This window comes from Aptenodytes forsteri, unplaced genomic scaffold, assembly GCF_000699145.1.
Source record: "Aptenodytes forsteri isolate BGI_AS27 unplaced genomic scaffold, ASM69914v1 Scaffold239, whole genome shotgun sequence".
Taxonomy (NCBI): domain Eukaryota; kingdom Metazoa; phylum Chordata; class Aves; order Sphenisciformes; family Spheniscidae; genus Aptenodytes; species Aptenodytes forsteri.
Window position 1 is genome coordinate 1654322 of NW_008794743.1, and position 16434 is coordinate 1670755.

Sequence of the window (16434 nt, forward strand, 5' to 3'; positions counted from 1 at the left end):
CTCAGTGGCCAGAATCAGTTGTACTCAAATTGACAACGGCAGTTGTGTTCGTCTTCAGCCAAAGACGATGGCCAGAGCATAATTCTTATTGCAGTACAGAACTGTTTACTGCTAGGTTCATGAAATCAAGGTTATGATATGTAATGGCACTATGATTTTTCTCTTCAATAACAGCAGTAACAGAGTACTGCACACAGCTAATAAAACCTATCAGATATCTGCCATCAAATATTTATGCTATTAACAAATATAAAAACTGTATTTAAAAATTTCCTTAAGACTCAATAACAATTTCCCTGACTGAAATAATGATGCACAGAGTCTTAATCATTGTGCGGAATGTGAATTATTCTGCAGTAAAAGAATACCAGCAGAAACCCTACGTCCTGAGTGCAGTTGATACCACAAATAGATTGAAGTATCACTGAAATGCTCAACATATAAAAGTACTCCAATCGGTGCTTGTGCTGCAGCATTTCCCTGGGAATCTGGATCCCAAATTTCCTAAAATGCTCAGAAGGCATTTAATAACATCATCCAGGTGTTGGTGTAGTTTGAGAAGTGAGAAGCATCATACCAAGGATTCAGACAAGAAGTCAAGGTCTGCTGTCACGGCTGCTTTTTTCATCAAGGATGAAAGTTTCCCCTGTCTCCTGCCCGTAGAATTCTCATTACATTATGATAGGCTGCTTCTCCTCTGATGAGTGGCTTCTCTTTCACAAAGATCCTCACTGTCACTTTCACAGTTTCTCTGAAATAGAAAGGTCACAATGTTTCAGTCACGTAAATGAGATACCATACTCCTAAACACAGTGTTCTAATATTATTAGTGTATCATCTGTCAAGAAAAGTAGAGCTAACAGAAATCTCAGTTTCATTCCAGAAGGCGACATGCACTGCAGGGGTCCCCCACCCTCCATCACAGAGCTGGTCACAAGAGCAGCAGTGCAGACTCTCCCCATGACTGCTCATTTCTCAGTCAGACAGCACAGTCACTGCTACGGTATCCAAACATAATCTGCAGCCTCCACGCTGCTCCTTTACACAATAAATGTGGCTAGCACCTAAAGGGTTTATAGAGTCATCGTCTATCCCTGCCCAACATTTCTGTCACAGTAACACAACTTACAGCAGCATTAAAGACACACAAGGGATACCACGGTCCCGCCTGGTTTCCCACTCAAAACCATTGCCATCCTGTTGGGCTGTGCATCCATATAAGGACAGCAAAAATCACTGCACAGTAAAATCGGTCCTTCTCTTCCTCCCCTTTGAGAAATGTACCTACCAAACCTTCATCCTGTACTAGGACCTTTTTCACCAGCGAACGAGATAAGTGGTTGCACAATGAGACAATACGGTAAGAAAGCTACGGAGAGAGAGAAGAATGAGAATTTGACCACACATATGCAGTGCAGACATATCCAAACACATTTCATTTATCTACTGCATATTACAATTTTACACTCAAGCTCTATCTTGCCCTCTGATCGCATCAGGCTTGGGAAGCCTTACATGAGAAGGATTAAAGGCTCGCTGTCATACCTTCCATCGCCTTCTAGCATATTGCCTTTTGAAGTTTTCCATGTTAACAACAGATGCTTGCCGAACGAAAGCCTGTCGCTTGTCCGCTGGCTGGAAGATAAGAGAGCAATTTTATTGCTTGGCTTCCTTTGGTGCATGAAATAAAAAAGACTCTTCATGTGCTCTGGAGCTGGCTGAAAAGAATGCTGGCTGGGGAAGCTGTGGATTCATACAGGTAAAAGCAGAAGAAAAATAATTAAATCTAGACCACCCTGTGCCTGGACAGGACCCCTTTGATTTCAAACAAAATCCTAAAACTAGTGTACAGCCAGTGGTCACACTTGGCCCTGCGCACAACATTGTTCTGAGAAGTTGCACTGCTGCCCCTTTCCAGCCACTCCACCTGGCACGAAAGGTGTATCACATGGCATGGACTTTGCTCCAGCCTCCACTTCTGCCTTCTGCTTCATAATGATTCACATAAAAAACAAACAAAAAGTCTGGGAACGGCTTTTCTAGCCAAAGGACAGGATGAAGGACAGCCAAACAACAGAGACACATAACTAAGGGTGCTAAGAGGGTGCTAAGGCAATGCTTTCACTTTGTAAAGTTGCTAAGGTGCTTCTCAGTGCACACCTGCACCATCTCCACTTTCTCTGGATTGAGCTCATATCAGCTGGCCTTTATTCATGTCCCTCTTTCTGAAAGGCATTGGGAGAGCAATGAAAAGGTTCCACAGAGGCCTGACAGAAAGGAGACGGAGCTGTCGTCAGCGCATCAACAGCACTGCAGCACACTGCTGCTCAGGGGTTTTGCACACGCTTGCTAGAAATCATGACAGAACAGGACTAAACACAGCATCATCACAGTTAGGTCCTGTGCTACCTTCTAAATTTTCAGATAGAAGCTTGCACATTTTGCCCTTTACAAGGATATTTTAAAACTAAAGATACATGAGGGCCCTTTCCGAACTTCCAGCATGTGGCTCTTCATTTTATTCTAGCACATCTTTTCTGAATTGTGCTCTTACGGATTTTTCTTTTACCAGGCTGATTTAAACATCACAGCTAAGTTTGAGGCAGTCATTTCAGATCTGAACATGGAGAACATGTGAATTCATGTGAATGTGAAATATGGAATAACTTCAGAGAGCGCTAGCTGTACTCTACAACCCAAATATTAAACTAGTACCAGAGAGTAGCCCTTTTCCTGTGTCTCACAAAGCGGGTCGATAAAACCCTGTCTGCTTATCAAAATCTCAGGAAGGCTCAAGTAACCTGCCATTGTAAGTAATCTTCTGCAATTAGTCTGAGATTGACAGATCCCAAGCAAAATTAGAAGGTGGCCCGAGAAAAGTAAATCCGTGACCAGCTTTGGTCAACACTGGACTCAGCAGGAACCACAGAATTGAGTTTGGAAGGGGCCTCTGGAGATCATCTAGTCCAACCCCCTGCTCAGGGCAGGGTCAGCTACTGCAGCTTGCCCAGGACCACGTCCCACTTGGGTTTCAAAGGATGGAGACTCCACAACCCCTCTGGGCAACACGTTCCAGGGTTTGACTGCTCCTTTAGTAAACAAGTTTCTTGGGGTTTTTTTAATGTTTAAATGGAGTTTCTCTATTTCAATTTGTACTCATTGCCTCTTGTCCTGTCACTGGATACCACTGAGGAGAGCCTGGCTCTGTTTTCTTTACTCCATTCCACCACGTATTTATACAGATTGAGAATATCCCCCCCCAAGCCTTCTCTTTTTGACACTAAACAATCCCAGCTCTCTCGGCCTTTCCCCCTTTGACAGACGCTCCAATCCCTTAATCATTTTCACAGCATTCCATCAAACTCACTCCAGTACGTTTTGCTGACATCACTGTAATAAAATGGGAAAAAGTTAGCTGTCATTTAGTATTAGTGATGAGGATACATGCTACAGCATATCTGAAACAAACTCAGGCTTTGTCCTTTAACCATACCCAGAGTATGAGAGCACAAGACATTGATACCCTGGCAATAAATATATGAGGAAAGAACTGCAATACCTGAGTACAGAAAAATAGGACGAAAAAAAATACATATCAGAATTCAGACACGTGCCTAAAATTTTTGGATGCCAATCTGGTGTTAAGGAACAGATGTTCTGCAAACCCTGACACAGTCCTCCTTTCAACTCCAAAACCACACCAAAATTTGCATAGACCAGAAAACTGTATCTGACAGATTGAGGGGAAAAAAGTTCAAAACCAGATCTGGTAAAAGTGAAAAGAGGAAAGCCAGGAATCAACCCTTCGAAGAGTATGGAGTTTATGAAGTGACAACCATTGCAGCAGTTCTGATCTGCATATCTAGGAGGTGGATGACCCAGAAATATTTATACTGAAGTGGACTGGAATGCAACCAAGCCAGACACCTGAAGAAGCAAGAGTACCAGAAGAGAACGGAAAACGCATCAGTGAGGATTTAAACATTTTTTTCAGCAAAATAATTGATAATGTTTATAAGACAACAAATTCACTTTTTTCATCAAATGCTATAGGTATAGCATTTGTGCAGATATCTCAGCAGTAATTCAAGGAGCCAAGCTATCAGCTAGGCCTCTTTCTCACTTAGATGTATACACTATTTGCATACAACAGAACTGGGACATTTAAGCATTAAATATCATTTCCTCATGCTGCAAATGGCTAGCATGGTGCAACAAAACACTGAGTAGAAATCAGTTTGAAGTGGAAAAAATGTCACTGGCTAAATGTCAGCTGTACAATCATCATGAAAAATTTCTGAGTGCCCTTTCAGCAGTAGAACCATCGCTGAATCAAAATAGCTCACTTTACAGTACTCCAGAGTGTTAATAACTGCCTCTCAATTTCTAAGTAGCCTGCAAACCAGTGACCTTGTCATTTTCTCAATCATCAGAATATCTTCTCAAAAGTAGTATGTCAGTGACCTCCTTCAGCTCAGAGAGCACTAGCCTCAAGGACTGAGTCACAACAATATTAACCTCACCCAAACACGCTCAGGAACAGAGTGGCCTCATTTAATGCTCCTTCTCATCACGCCAGTGCATTTGTTCATAAAGAAAATCTACGTGAACAGAGAATATGAGATCATGGCTGAGAGAAGGCAGACTTTCTTTCTTGAGAGTCTTTTCTGCAGAAATTAACTCTCACTAAGCTTTAAGTTACTTTTTAAGAATTAAAACTCTCTCCCTCATAAAAAAATCCTGTGTTCTGGTTCCCCTGGACAGTATCTCATGGGTCTTCCAGCTCAAAGGAACCTGCAGAAGTGACGACTGAAGCGTTCTGAGAGAATAAAAAAATGGACGTAAGTAAAATTCTCAATGCTATTTTGTCACAGTGGAGCCCAATTCTCCCCAGCCATCAACACCAGCTTGCTAGGGACATCTCCTGGCTATCTACACCACTTTGAAGCTTTTGAAAATTTTACATCTTGTGCAAAGAAAGATGCCACAGAGAACACATCCACTTTCCATCCTCCACCGAGTACAATGACAGGAGTAACAATACCCCTACTGAATAACTAACTGTTTTCAGAACTCTGAATTTTCACCAGCCTCTGCATGTCTTTATGAGGACATGGCAGTGATGGGTCCACTGTACTCTACACAGATTGGATGAGAGTATGCTTTTATCTTTTTATCTCAAAGCAGGAAACATTATTCTTAATAATGTTATGAACAACAACAGTTCAATCTAGTTAGGTCATTATCTTTTCTGGAAAAGGAGGAAGGAGGCTGGGCAGCGAAAGACATACTCTAATATATATATAAAGATCCACTCTAGATGGACTTGAGCAGTGATGCAGAGATGCCTGGCTACTATCTCACTGATTCTTGTAGCTGCGTAACAGTCACCTTGCAGTAAATTCATACAGCTAAGCAAAGGGGCTGTAAACTAGCTGCAGAACCTAGGCTGGCAACTCTTTTCAGTACACAGAAGCTTAACATCTCTTTTTCAGTCACTAACTACACCATCAGGAAACAGTTGCATCCTGATAAATAACTATTTATTGTGTTCAGAAACGAGATGGGTACATCTCTGCATATTAATACAGTACAATCAAATGACTTCTTTGAAATACAAGACAGCAGGGCAAGATTTAAGTTTGGGCCAACTTTTCTTTTAATTTCTAAAACTTAAGAAAAAAAATCTTCACAGCAAGAACACTAGTCTCAAATCCCACACCATAGATTACATTAGTTGTAGCTTTGTCATCTTCTTTACTATAGAAAGCAAACCAGAGGTCTATGTTATCACTTATCACTCACAAATTAATATTTGCACTGTAAAATTACATACACAGTTATTTGATGAGTTCATTACAAGTTCACAATTGTGTCTTTTGAATAGGATTTCTTTGGTATAGGACAGGAAGCAGCTTAATTTTAAACTAAAGGATTAATCAACAGCTAACACCTTTGATGGTAAAAGATTTCACCCTGCATAACCGGCCTAAAAATAATCTTAAATTTTCTTCATCAGCAGCCATTTCACAGAGAATTTCCACAGTACTAGCTAAATGTTAAATTACTACACCATTTACTTTGTTTTACAGGACAGATTTAACCTTTGCAAATATTGCTCTCATATGGTCTATAGAGCTGCCTGCATGCAGCAGGTCTACGCAACTGTTTCCTTCATCCAACCAAAGATGCTATCAGGAGATTTTTATTAGTTTCCAGGCACCCAGCTTCTAGTAAGTACAGACTGACCTATTCTTTACTGCAAGTTAGCTACTGAGTAATCTTCAGGAACTGTAATACGTGATGAAGTATGATATAGGCAATGCAAAAGGCTGCAGGGTTAGATGAGTCCATACCTCTGCAATAATCTAGTTCCTGTAAGTTCAGACACTGAACATGGGAAAAAAACTTCAACAGTACAAACCCTTGGGAGTTTATGGTTTTGGTCAGCATCTCATGCAATACATTCAGAATTTCTATTTTAGTTCTAGGTGATGTTTTTGTGTAGAATCTATGCACTGAAAACTTTTTAACCTGCTGTAGATTGAATAAGGCGGCAAACCCTGCACCCAACCTGATCTACAACATTACTGATTTGATTCTGCTACATCGGGATTCAACCCTGCAAGGAATTCTTCACAGCGAGATCTATTTAACAGCTCCATTAGCGATTCATTAATATCTTTGTTGAAAACAGAGTCAAAGTTTCCATTCACACAGGCTTCATTTTCCAGTTGAAAACTACTCATTAAATCCTGTATCCACTTGAGTTCCTCAGAAAGTTCTTGACTGAGAGATTCATACTGACTCTGCAGATCAGCATATTTCCCGGTTATGCCTGTAAGACTAGCGCCTACAGTCTTGATATCATCTTGTAGATGTCTTTTCAGGGATTCAATTTTACGGTATTCATACTTCAGCTGAGACAGCTTGTGCCTCACGCTTTCATTCTCTTCTTTGTACCAAGCTTCTTTCTCATTATAAATGGAAACCAGAGCATCAATATCCTCCTGCAAGGAATCATGGGATGCAGCCAAAGTGCTGAAACCCCGTTCCATAAGTGAAATGTCTTCTACTACTCGGGCAAAGCGCTCAAAGTTGATGTAGGTATTATTGGGAGGCATACTCGAATGGCACTTTATGGTGTACTCTCTCAGGCGTTTTGTCTTCAGCTGTGTGTTCTCAACCTTCTTGTTTTCTTGGACTTTTGTTTCTTCTTTCAGCTGGTGAGTCGTCAGACAGAGGAACCAATATTACTGAATGTTTATAAGACAGTGCAGTAATTCAGAAACTCTACACAAAGGATGCAGCCTGAAATTCCACAATGCTGGGAGATTCTTTGCTCCCACAGATTTTCCTTCATGCATTTGATTAAAAGGAAAAAAAAACAAAAACAAAAACAAACACACAAACCCAAAAACGAATGTGACAAGTGATGTGCATTCATTCTGATGTGATAAGTGTAAATAACAGGGCTGCAATTTATTTTCCTGTTAGTTTTTAGCAGTTAACAGTCTCAAAGCTATCAATATTTGTAAGGGGAAAACCAGCAATCCTCAAAACACTCCCGTTAATGTTTTGTGCAATGCAGAGCAAAAACTGAATTTCAAACATCCTCATTAGTCGAGCTGAGATTAGCTAAATGAATTTTCAGTAAGAGACTTATCCACAAAAGCAAGCAATGTTTATGATGAAAAAATATATACAGACACACAAATCAACACACTTGGTACAGCAGTTGTATCTTGAGAGAAATTATGTTTTCCACATTGGCTGTAGTCAACTCTCAACTCAAGAAAGCACTAAACCCAAGATGTAGTATATGTGCATGCAAACAGAGAAAAAAGCAAAGCACAGTCTACTGTAGCATAATGTAAGTGCAACAAACATCAAAGCTTTATCCCCCTCTTTTTGAAAGTTATGATAATAAAAGAAGTCATTTGCAGAAATCTGAGGATTTAGTCAGACCCAACCAATTTCTTGCCAGCGCATCTCATAGAGACCCTAGGTGTCTCAAAGTACTTAGAGGACAGTTTTCCACTTAACACACCAATGAGAGTAAGAGTATTATCTCTGCTTTGCTCAGTCACAAAAGCAAGACCTGTCTCTTTATTCAGTCTTACCGTTATCCATGGATGAGACAGAGCTTCCTGAATTGTAAGCCGTTTCCTAAAAAACAACACAATAAACCCCCACAGACTTGAATGAGAAATACCTTGTACACAAGTCCATTGACCCACACTTCTCCCAGGCTTCATATGAAGCATTTATCAAGATAATGCCAGGACTAACTCTCAAATTTCAGGGTTATGTTTCTCCATGACGCATACTGCTTGTGTGTAGTTTTCAGTAAGGAGCTGTCCTCACTCCACACAATTTTAATTCTTACTTGATCAAAATCTACCTGTATCCTTCCATAAAAAGTGATAAAACATTACTTTGTTTTGTTTATCCTACATGCTTAGAAAATAAATCCTTTCTATGCACCTTTAATACGACTGTCTGAATCAAGGTATACAACATTAATTATATCAAAACTGTCCTTTGGAACACAGTATTACATCACTGCAGGAGCTGCCGTTTCCTGAAAGCAACATTTCAGAGAGGAATACTTCAAACCTAATCAAACCTGATCAATCCTAACTTCCTTCTGCATTGTGGCAGTCCGGTGAACAGCGCATTAAGAGCACTGAGAATCAAAGGTAGAAAAACAGCATTGCACAGGGACTGCCTCTGTACATGGGACAAATACCAATATCACTGACTTGTCCTTTCTTAAAAGGAGGTTGCTAGACCTGTGCAAACCTCTCGTCAAACCCCACCTACTCTAACCTATTCTAAGGCCTGAGGATTTGCAGAAATCTTGACCAAACAGCTTGCCTCTTTCTCTCTCTAATACCTATTTTCTCCCCTAATGAAGCCATTAGAAAGAACTGCAATGGCCTGACTTCCCTCCAGGACAAATAGGGTTATGGGGAAGGAGATGCTACTTCTGTGTGCACTTTATTAAAAGCAAGAAAAACTGAAAAAAGGTCTGTGGTTCCTATGAACTGGGAATAAGGATCTGCATAGTTGTCACGCAAATTCTAGGTGACTGCAACAGATGCAGAGAGACTTAAGGAACAATTCCACTATGAGCACATGTGAAGATTTTTCTGCCCTTGCACCACTGGGAGCATATTCTGGGATCATGTCACCTCCTTGCGAGTAGTTCATAATAGACTGAAATATTGGAGTGGTAGTTACCCAAAACTAGAGATTTTACACACCATTTTCAGCCCTTCACCTACAACCTTCTGTACCAGCTTGACTCAGGTGAGAATTCAGTCCTGAAAGTGAAATTTAACTGGGGAGATTTTGGTTCCTTTTGTTAGGGATTCTGGGTGCAGTGATTAACTAGGGGCACAGCAGCAGAACTTTGCCTCCTGTCTGGCTCTTGAATGGCAATACACACTGCAGGGAAAGCTTTGCAGGTTACTTGTCAGGCTACGTTTCACCAGGTTTATCTTAGAGACAAATGGATCTTTCTGAATTTTTACTTACCGTGTATCTTTCACCAGGAGTTTCTGAATAAAATCTTTTGCCAGGTCACTGGTATTGCTGAAAAATTCTTCATCAAATTCATAATTCACAGCTGTGATGTTGGCAAGTGTTTCTTGTTTAGTTTCTCCAAGGAAAGGCGATGCACCACTAAGCCTAGATAAGCCAGAAAGAAGAATTAATTGGAAAAATAAACAGCAGAGGTCCCCTAATGAAATTACAGTGACTGTGTAACATACTCTCAGGACATTTGTGGATCTCGTGTTATAGCAGCCATGCCACGTGGGAAATAACAGGTCCAGCTTTGGCTCACTGCATCTGTGGTTATGAGTCAGACTCATCTTGAAAGTCTCTAGTGCAGCACCAATGTGTGCACACAGACAGAAATGCACAGATTCTCCTTTCCTAGGTGTCTCATTGAAGTCATTGCTAATCAAACTAGAAAAAGCTTCAGCTGAGGAGAGTCTCTATCCCCCAAACACTACCAGGCAGAAGCCTCCATCGGCTTCAAGCAGATAAAGTAGTGTTTATGTAGATTTTCTTCGGGTAGGAAAAGCCTTGCCCCTACTCCTTTTCTGTCTGCAAAGCTGCTGACAAGTTCCCTGCACAGCAGGTTCAGCCAAGAGACCTTTCTCAGCTGGAACCAAAATACAATGTGTGATCAGAAGTCAGGTGCGTGGTCTTGCCTAGGGGCCAACTCCACCGGAGAGGTAGGGCCATGCTGCTCATTAAAAGAAATCCACAAACAAAAGGACTTTGGCTGCAGTGAAATCCAACTGTTTCTGAACAATGCAAAATTTCATGCTGTTGGCACTCTGCTCCAACTGCAAGGATATAATGGAGACATCATCATCATAAAATGCTATTCAGCAATCTTTACTTAGAAAGAAAAAAACTTTCATCCTGCTTTGCCTATCTCTCAACTGTGATTGATGACCTTCATCTTTGATGACTATTTACCTCTGCTCCACAAAACTCAAGTGTCAGAACAGATTCATTGCAGACTCCTCCTGCTCCGCCTTCCCTCCCCTCCCCAATCCACAGGGATGCTGACTTGCAAAAGTCTGGTTTACAGGAAATGTTATTTATACCAAGGAAATTGATCTCATCCCTTTTTTAAAATGTTCTGGGCTATTATGCTTATCTATTATGTCTAGCTTTGATAGCATAGTTTCAGGATGCAGCAGGCTCAAAACAGGACTACAGCAAACTCCTGGGATCTAATTTGAGGGTTTGAATACTAAACTGCTTGCTTACCTGATCCTGCTCAACAGACCTTTTACCCTGTCTGTATTGTCACTACCATGTTGACTGGGAATTTGGGGGTAAGCAGAAAGTTAGATGGGACCACCTGGGCCATTCAGCCCAGTCCCCAGCTACCACATGTTGTTTTACCCACAGAATAAACACTTGAGTGCATAAAGTGTTTCCTCTCCCTCTACAATCATACAATGACACCAAAGCAGCTGACACAGCAAGGCAGCATGAGTGAGGTCCTCCAGTTGTCTTTGATACAGTAAATTTCAACCCATAAGCCACAGTCAATCTCACTTCTTAACAGGTTTTACATACTCCCTCTTAAGCTTTTGTTCCATTTCTGTTAGCCACAAAAAAGGCTACAACCAGGCACCTCGCCACAGACCACGAGCGTTGTTCCAAAACTAAAGCTTGGAAACCTGCCCTAGAGCCTTGGTTTCTTTTCCCTTTCCCAAAACTGTGCTGTGAAGCAGCTGTAATTCCACCTGCTGGCCCTTCGCTGGAAGCCAAAGCCAACAGTGCTCTATTTGCCTCTGAATTTTTTTTTTTTCCTCCTCTTTGGGACTCAGTTTTGAGGTCTGTGAAATGGGAGGATTCTCAAATCCTAACACCTAATGCAAATGACTTTTGTCATATCCTGACTCAGTGCCTGTAAACATCTAACAGCAGACCTCAGTAATAGAGGCATCGCCCTTACAACCCAGTGAATCACTCCACTGGTTACTGAATTAAGGACTTGTAGGCATTTTGGTCTCTACACCTGATGATGGCATCCATTTGATTGCTGCCATGTTTGCTAAAGTAGGCGGTATCATTAAACACACCCCATTTATTCAGAATTCTTCAGAACAAAAGGCTTTAAAATTAACAGGCAATACTAGTTAAAGGCATACAAATTTCTAGTACACAGCATATCAAGCTGTGGTCAGCAAGCTGACCCCTCCCATCATAAAAAGCATGCTCTTTTTTTCTGATCATTTGTAGGGAGACAATTTTCAACCTTAATTACTACGGCAATCATTACTAGCCAACCAGGTAAAACAGATCTCCTACACTGGATACAGTACAGAAACCCACTTCATTATTCTGCCCCCAGGACAGAACTCTCAATGCAATTGAGAAACCTCGAGAGCACCTGGCTGGCTGTGCACCACTGTAATCGCATGGTAAGTATTCCCACCTGCTTATCTTCAACTCCTAAGTTTTCCTCTCATCATTTATGAACACACATAAACAGCAATTTACAAAGTTTAATGACCTGTCAAGTACACGTGTCACTGAAGACCAAAGTGCTGATAAAAAGCAAGGGTCTGGACAATATTTTAAACCCCTTTACCTGAGCTTGGGCTCAACCAGTATCCCTATCTTTTTCTGCACCACAGGACAGAAGGGAATTTGTTACACTGAATCTGATTTCTCAGACCATAGCTTTTTTACAGCTTTTGGGGTCTAAGCCTTGGGTATAGCCCAAGAGTGGATTTAATTCCAGTACATTTATTTTCCACACTGAAAAAACAATGCCTCCCCTTCAAGCCTCCGTACTTGTACTGAGCCCTGAGCTGTGTAGTGCAAGTCCCTCTAATACTAGAGTGCACCTTCTTTAAGTTTGGCGGCAAGTTAGTCCTCTGAGCGTCATAAGGAACAGCAGAAGCCCAGAGTAGGGATGTTAGGGTGAGACATTTCCAAGCATACAGTATCCACCATGTACTGCTCCCCAGCAGTCATAGGAGCTTGATTTCAATGGAAGCAGTTAGGTCCAAGGATCCCTGACCACTTCTGTAATTCTCATATCAAACCAGAGGAAAGGATTCTTGAAGCAACGAGTGCTGTCCCTCCATTGCATGTATCCATTGTCACACAAGCAGTTTCACAAATTGTCAAGATCCATCTTAAAACTCTCTCGACTGCTTGTCCCCAGGATGCCCACGGAATCTCATTTCTTTGAGAGTCTGAGCTTGTCATAATTTCCTACTTTTATTTATTCATCACCAGTTGACACACTTTTCTTCTAAAAAGTATCTTTTTTTTCCCTTGTGCTTACTGACTGCAATGATATTCCCAACCAGCCTTTGCTTTACTAGCTTTAACAAGCCCTTTTTTCTCCTGTAAGATGAATTCTCGGTTCCCAGAGTCAACTTCTCAGCTCCTATCCCAGCTTAAATTCACCTTTTTAAATATGGGTGACCATATTTATGCATAGTAATCCAGACTGCTGCCTTTACAAGCAAATTAAAACTTCCCTGTTTTCACCTGAAATAACTCACCTCGTAAATGATACTATTACACATTTTGTTTCTATTCTTTCCACACACTGGTAGCTCACAGTCATTCTATGAGCAACCAATACACTTGGGCTTTTCCATCCTCTACCATTTGGAGCTGATGAGGTCCCATAAGAAGCAGAAATGCCCAGTGATGCTAGAGGTATTTGTTCTTCATCTGCTCAGAATGCCCCTCTTCTTTCAGCCCTTATTTTAAACTTGAAAAGGCTGCAGGATAACATTTGCCCATTAGACAAACCACTGCCCACCCCATGTGTGCAGCTCCTTTCTTAAATGACTAAAGGGAAGAGCTGTTTTGTACTAGTGCAACAGAGCTTTAAGAACACCTCTCCAGGAGTGAATCTATTGTACTCACAGTATGTAGGTGATGACTCCTATGCTCCTAAAAAACAAAGGAGATTAAGAAGAATACAGGTCATGTAGAACGCCTGCAATTGATGTACACAGTATCAAAAAGCCAATAGTAGCTGCTATACAGGCAGGAGAGCCATCGTGGCTTTAGATAACTGCTAATATCTCAAAGAATGGTGTTTCAGGGAAAATGTGAATTTTACATATAACTTCAAGTAACGTGGATATTTGAAGTCTCTTTATGTATTTCTACTCTAGCAGGTATTTAATACAGTACACATCAGAAATACAAAGAAATAGAAGCAAGGATGTTTTATTTGGGGTGACCTCTTTTGCCTGCCTTCTCAGCAGATCAGATTAGTACACAGGTCTCCTCTGCATGCAGTGCTCTTATAAATAAAGCTGTCACAAGCACTGCAGGAACATATTTTCTTTTAAGAGTGCTCCTCTGCAGTGGACAGTGGCAAACTGTTAACTCTATAACTGCCACGATTGAAGTTTTTCATTGTAATTTTGCAGAAATTAAATGTTTATATTTTAATTAAAAAGGATGCATTAAAAAATTGAAAGACAGAACAAAGTTATTAACTGCACTTAAGTTTTCTGTTTTGTTTTGTTTTTAATTTGTTGCAGTAGAATGGATTCTATTCAGAGCAAACTGGGAAAAAAAAACGTTAAAAGCTTACCACATATCTGCAGCTAGTCCAAGCGGTTCATAGTTTACTATTTCTGGAGCTGTAAGAAAAATTTAATCAAACATCAGCAACTGAGGTAACAAATCTTTACCAGGCTGAATTGAGTAGCGGGTCAAGAATTACCGAGAGGGAAAAAGCGGGGATGGGAAAAGAAAAGGTAGTTATAGGATGTTATAGCCCTGATAGGAATTCAAGTTCACAGGTGTTCAGAAGAGATTATGTAGAGTAATTTGGACCATAGTGCAACTCAAGAATAAGGGTGAAGCAGCTATTATACACTAATTACAGTGCAAATTATAAAAAATAACAAATTATTTCACCTCCCAAGGATACTGTTACCCCTAAGAATCTGGGCTTTTGTTTTGTTTTTAACTGGTGCCATTAAAGCTAGTTTCTAATGGCCAGTCAGAAAGAGCCCTGGGGCAAGAGATTGACATTACACGCCAGACTACATTGCTATCCATGTCAAATGCTATTATCTTTGTAAGAAACATTTTCTCATTGGAAAACATCCCCATATAAGACTGCATGCAAGAGAAAGGACCAAGGTGAGGTAACGAGATGAAAAAAGGTGTCTGTAACAGTTGTGTTTAACTGGAATATGAATTACAATTCTCTCCCCGCCCCCCAACCCTCAAAAACCAACCCTCCAACCTCTAATTGAAACTAGTAGAAAGGAGTAGGATTAACCTAAAATCCAAGTGAGACAGGTTAGAATTATGACCAGTGAGTAACAAAAAGAGAATCAGGTGGAAAAAAGTAAGGGGAGGTGAGGGTTTTGTACTCAACAGGTATACAGTGTGAGGCAGTTTTATCTAGAAAGCAATGATAGAGATACCCATGTAATTGTGTACCCGTGTACTACAATGCAGAGAGCTTACTTGCCCCAGGCCACAAGTAAAAAATTATAATTTGTATTTGCAGGGTTTCACAATCTCAATCCTGAATTTACATCTCTAAATATTTATTTGGCAGCAACCTACTCTCACAGGATTAGCACATATGGTTTATAGAAAGCATCTTTCGACTATTCCAGAAAAATAAAGTAAACCTCTAGATTTAGGTCACCTTGATACAAATGAGATTGAAACTACCTCTATCCCTCACTTCTTAACTTTGAAAAGAAGTCTCAACTTCCTCACGGAACTTGCAATACGAGACAAAGGAACGGGGTCACTCACTCACCTACAAATTCTGGAGTTCCAAAAATGTTTTTAAATTCAACTCCATCTTCTATTTTGTGAGCCAGGCCGAAGTCAATGAGTTTGATGTGTGGAATAGCGATATTCTTGTCTAGAAGCATAATGTTTTCAGGCTAAAAACAACAAGAGAGAGATCTTTTTTATTATAATATTAGTATCTTGGGAAAGTAACAGCATTCTCAAGTGCTTTTTTTTCTTCACATATACAATACTGTAGAACAGGAAACACATACCCGTGCCTAACCATTTACAATTAATTCTTTTGAGAAAGGGATGACAGCTGTGAAATTTGACATCACTGAATGGACCAGAACCTCATAAAAGCAAAGCAAATCTAATCTAAGTAATACTTTCATTCCTTTAATTTTATCTCATACAAAATCTGCCTTTCTCTATCTTCCTGTTAGCACTCTTAAGCTTATTTTCTTAATGATGGCTATTGCCAGGATGAAAACAAGATACCCTTGTTTTCACAAGGAGACAGAAGTTTTTCATACAACGTATGTAGTTCCCTAATCTGGCAAGATATGCCACTAGATTATCGGCCCAGCAGCATTGTGATATAACACGAAGTGGAAGCTCAGTTTATCTTGTCCCCTCTTAAAACAGAAAATATATCCCTGGCCCGCAGGGCCTCCTGGGAGGATGTCACACCCCGACCCCATGGATTTGCCGCAGTTACAACTGGTGCACACGTAACAGCAGCTAGCAGGTAGCTGAAGCAGTGCAGATACCTGGTGCAGAGACAGAGTGTACCATTACCTGATCCTGAGGGAGAGCTGCACCACTGAATATTTTGACTGACAGCAATTTTACTGATCTGTTCTTGGAATTTACACTGGGAAATCTACTATTTCTGCCCAGCTGTCCCTATACTGTATTGTAACCCACTGGAAGATGTCTTATTAAATGCTTCTTGAGGGATTCTAGTCAGATCTGAACCTACTTAGGGAAGGAAAATGCTCTTCTCTATGAGACTAAATTCACAGCTGCAACAACAAGGCCAGGAAAGATCTAGGATTTACTATCTGAACAGTCCAGAAAATGGAGAGTTGGGATCAGAGGTCCTAGCTCATATATGATAGCAAGCTATTAAAAGAACACATA

General features: G+C 40.6%; 1 protein-coding gene across 2 annotated transcripts in view; it reads right to left on the reverse strand.

The window, feature by feature from the left end:
* Positions 1-662: 662 nt before the first annotated feature.
* DAPK2 (death associated protein kinase 2) overlaps positions 663-16434 on the reverse strand; it is a 50600-nt gene continuing 34828 nt past the window's right edge. The window contains exons 5-12 of one of the 2 annotated variants that reach the window (XM_009273997.1): positions 15311-15440; positions 14117-14165; positions 13435-13461; positions 9544-9696; positions 8124-8169; positions 1546-1635; positions 1289-1369; positions 663-751 (exon numbers count right to left, since the gene is read on the reverse strand). In XM_009273997.1, coding sequence (XP_009272272.1) covers positions 677-751; positions 1289-1369; positions 1546-1635; positions 8124-8169; positions 9544-9696; positions 13435-13461; positions 14117-14165; positions 15311-15440 — 651 coding nt within the window. In that variant the 3' untranslated portion in view covers positions 663-676. Of the gene's footprint in view, positions 752-1288; positions 1370-1545; positions 1636-5533; positions 7224-8123; positions 8170-9543; positions 9697-13434; positions 13462-14116; positions 14166-15310; positions 15441-16434 lie in introns of those variants that run through there. The other variant, XM_009273996.2, reaches the window with a different exon arrangement.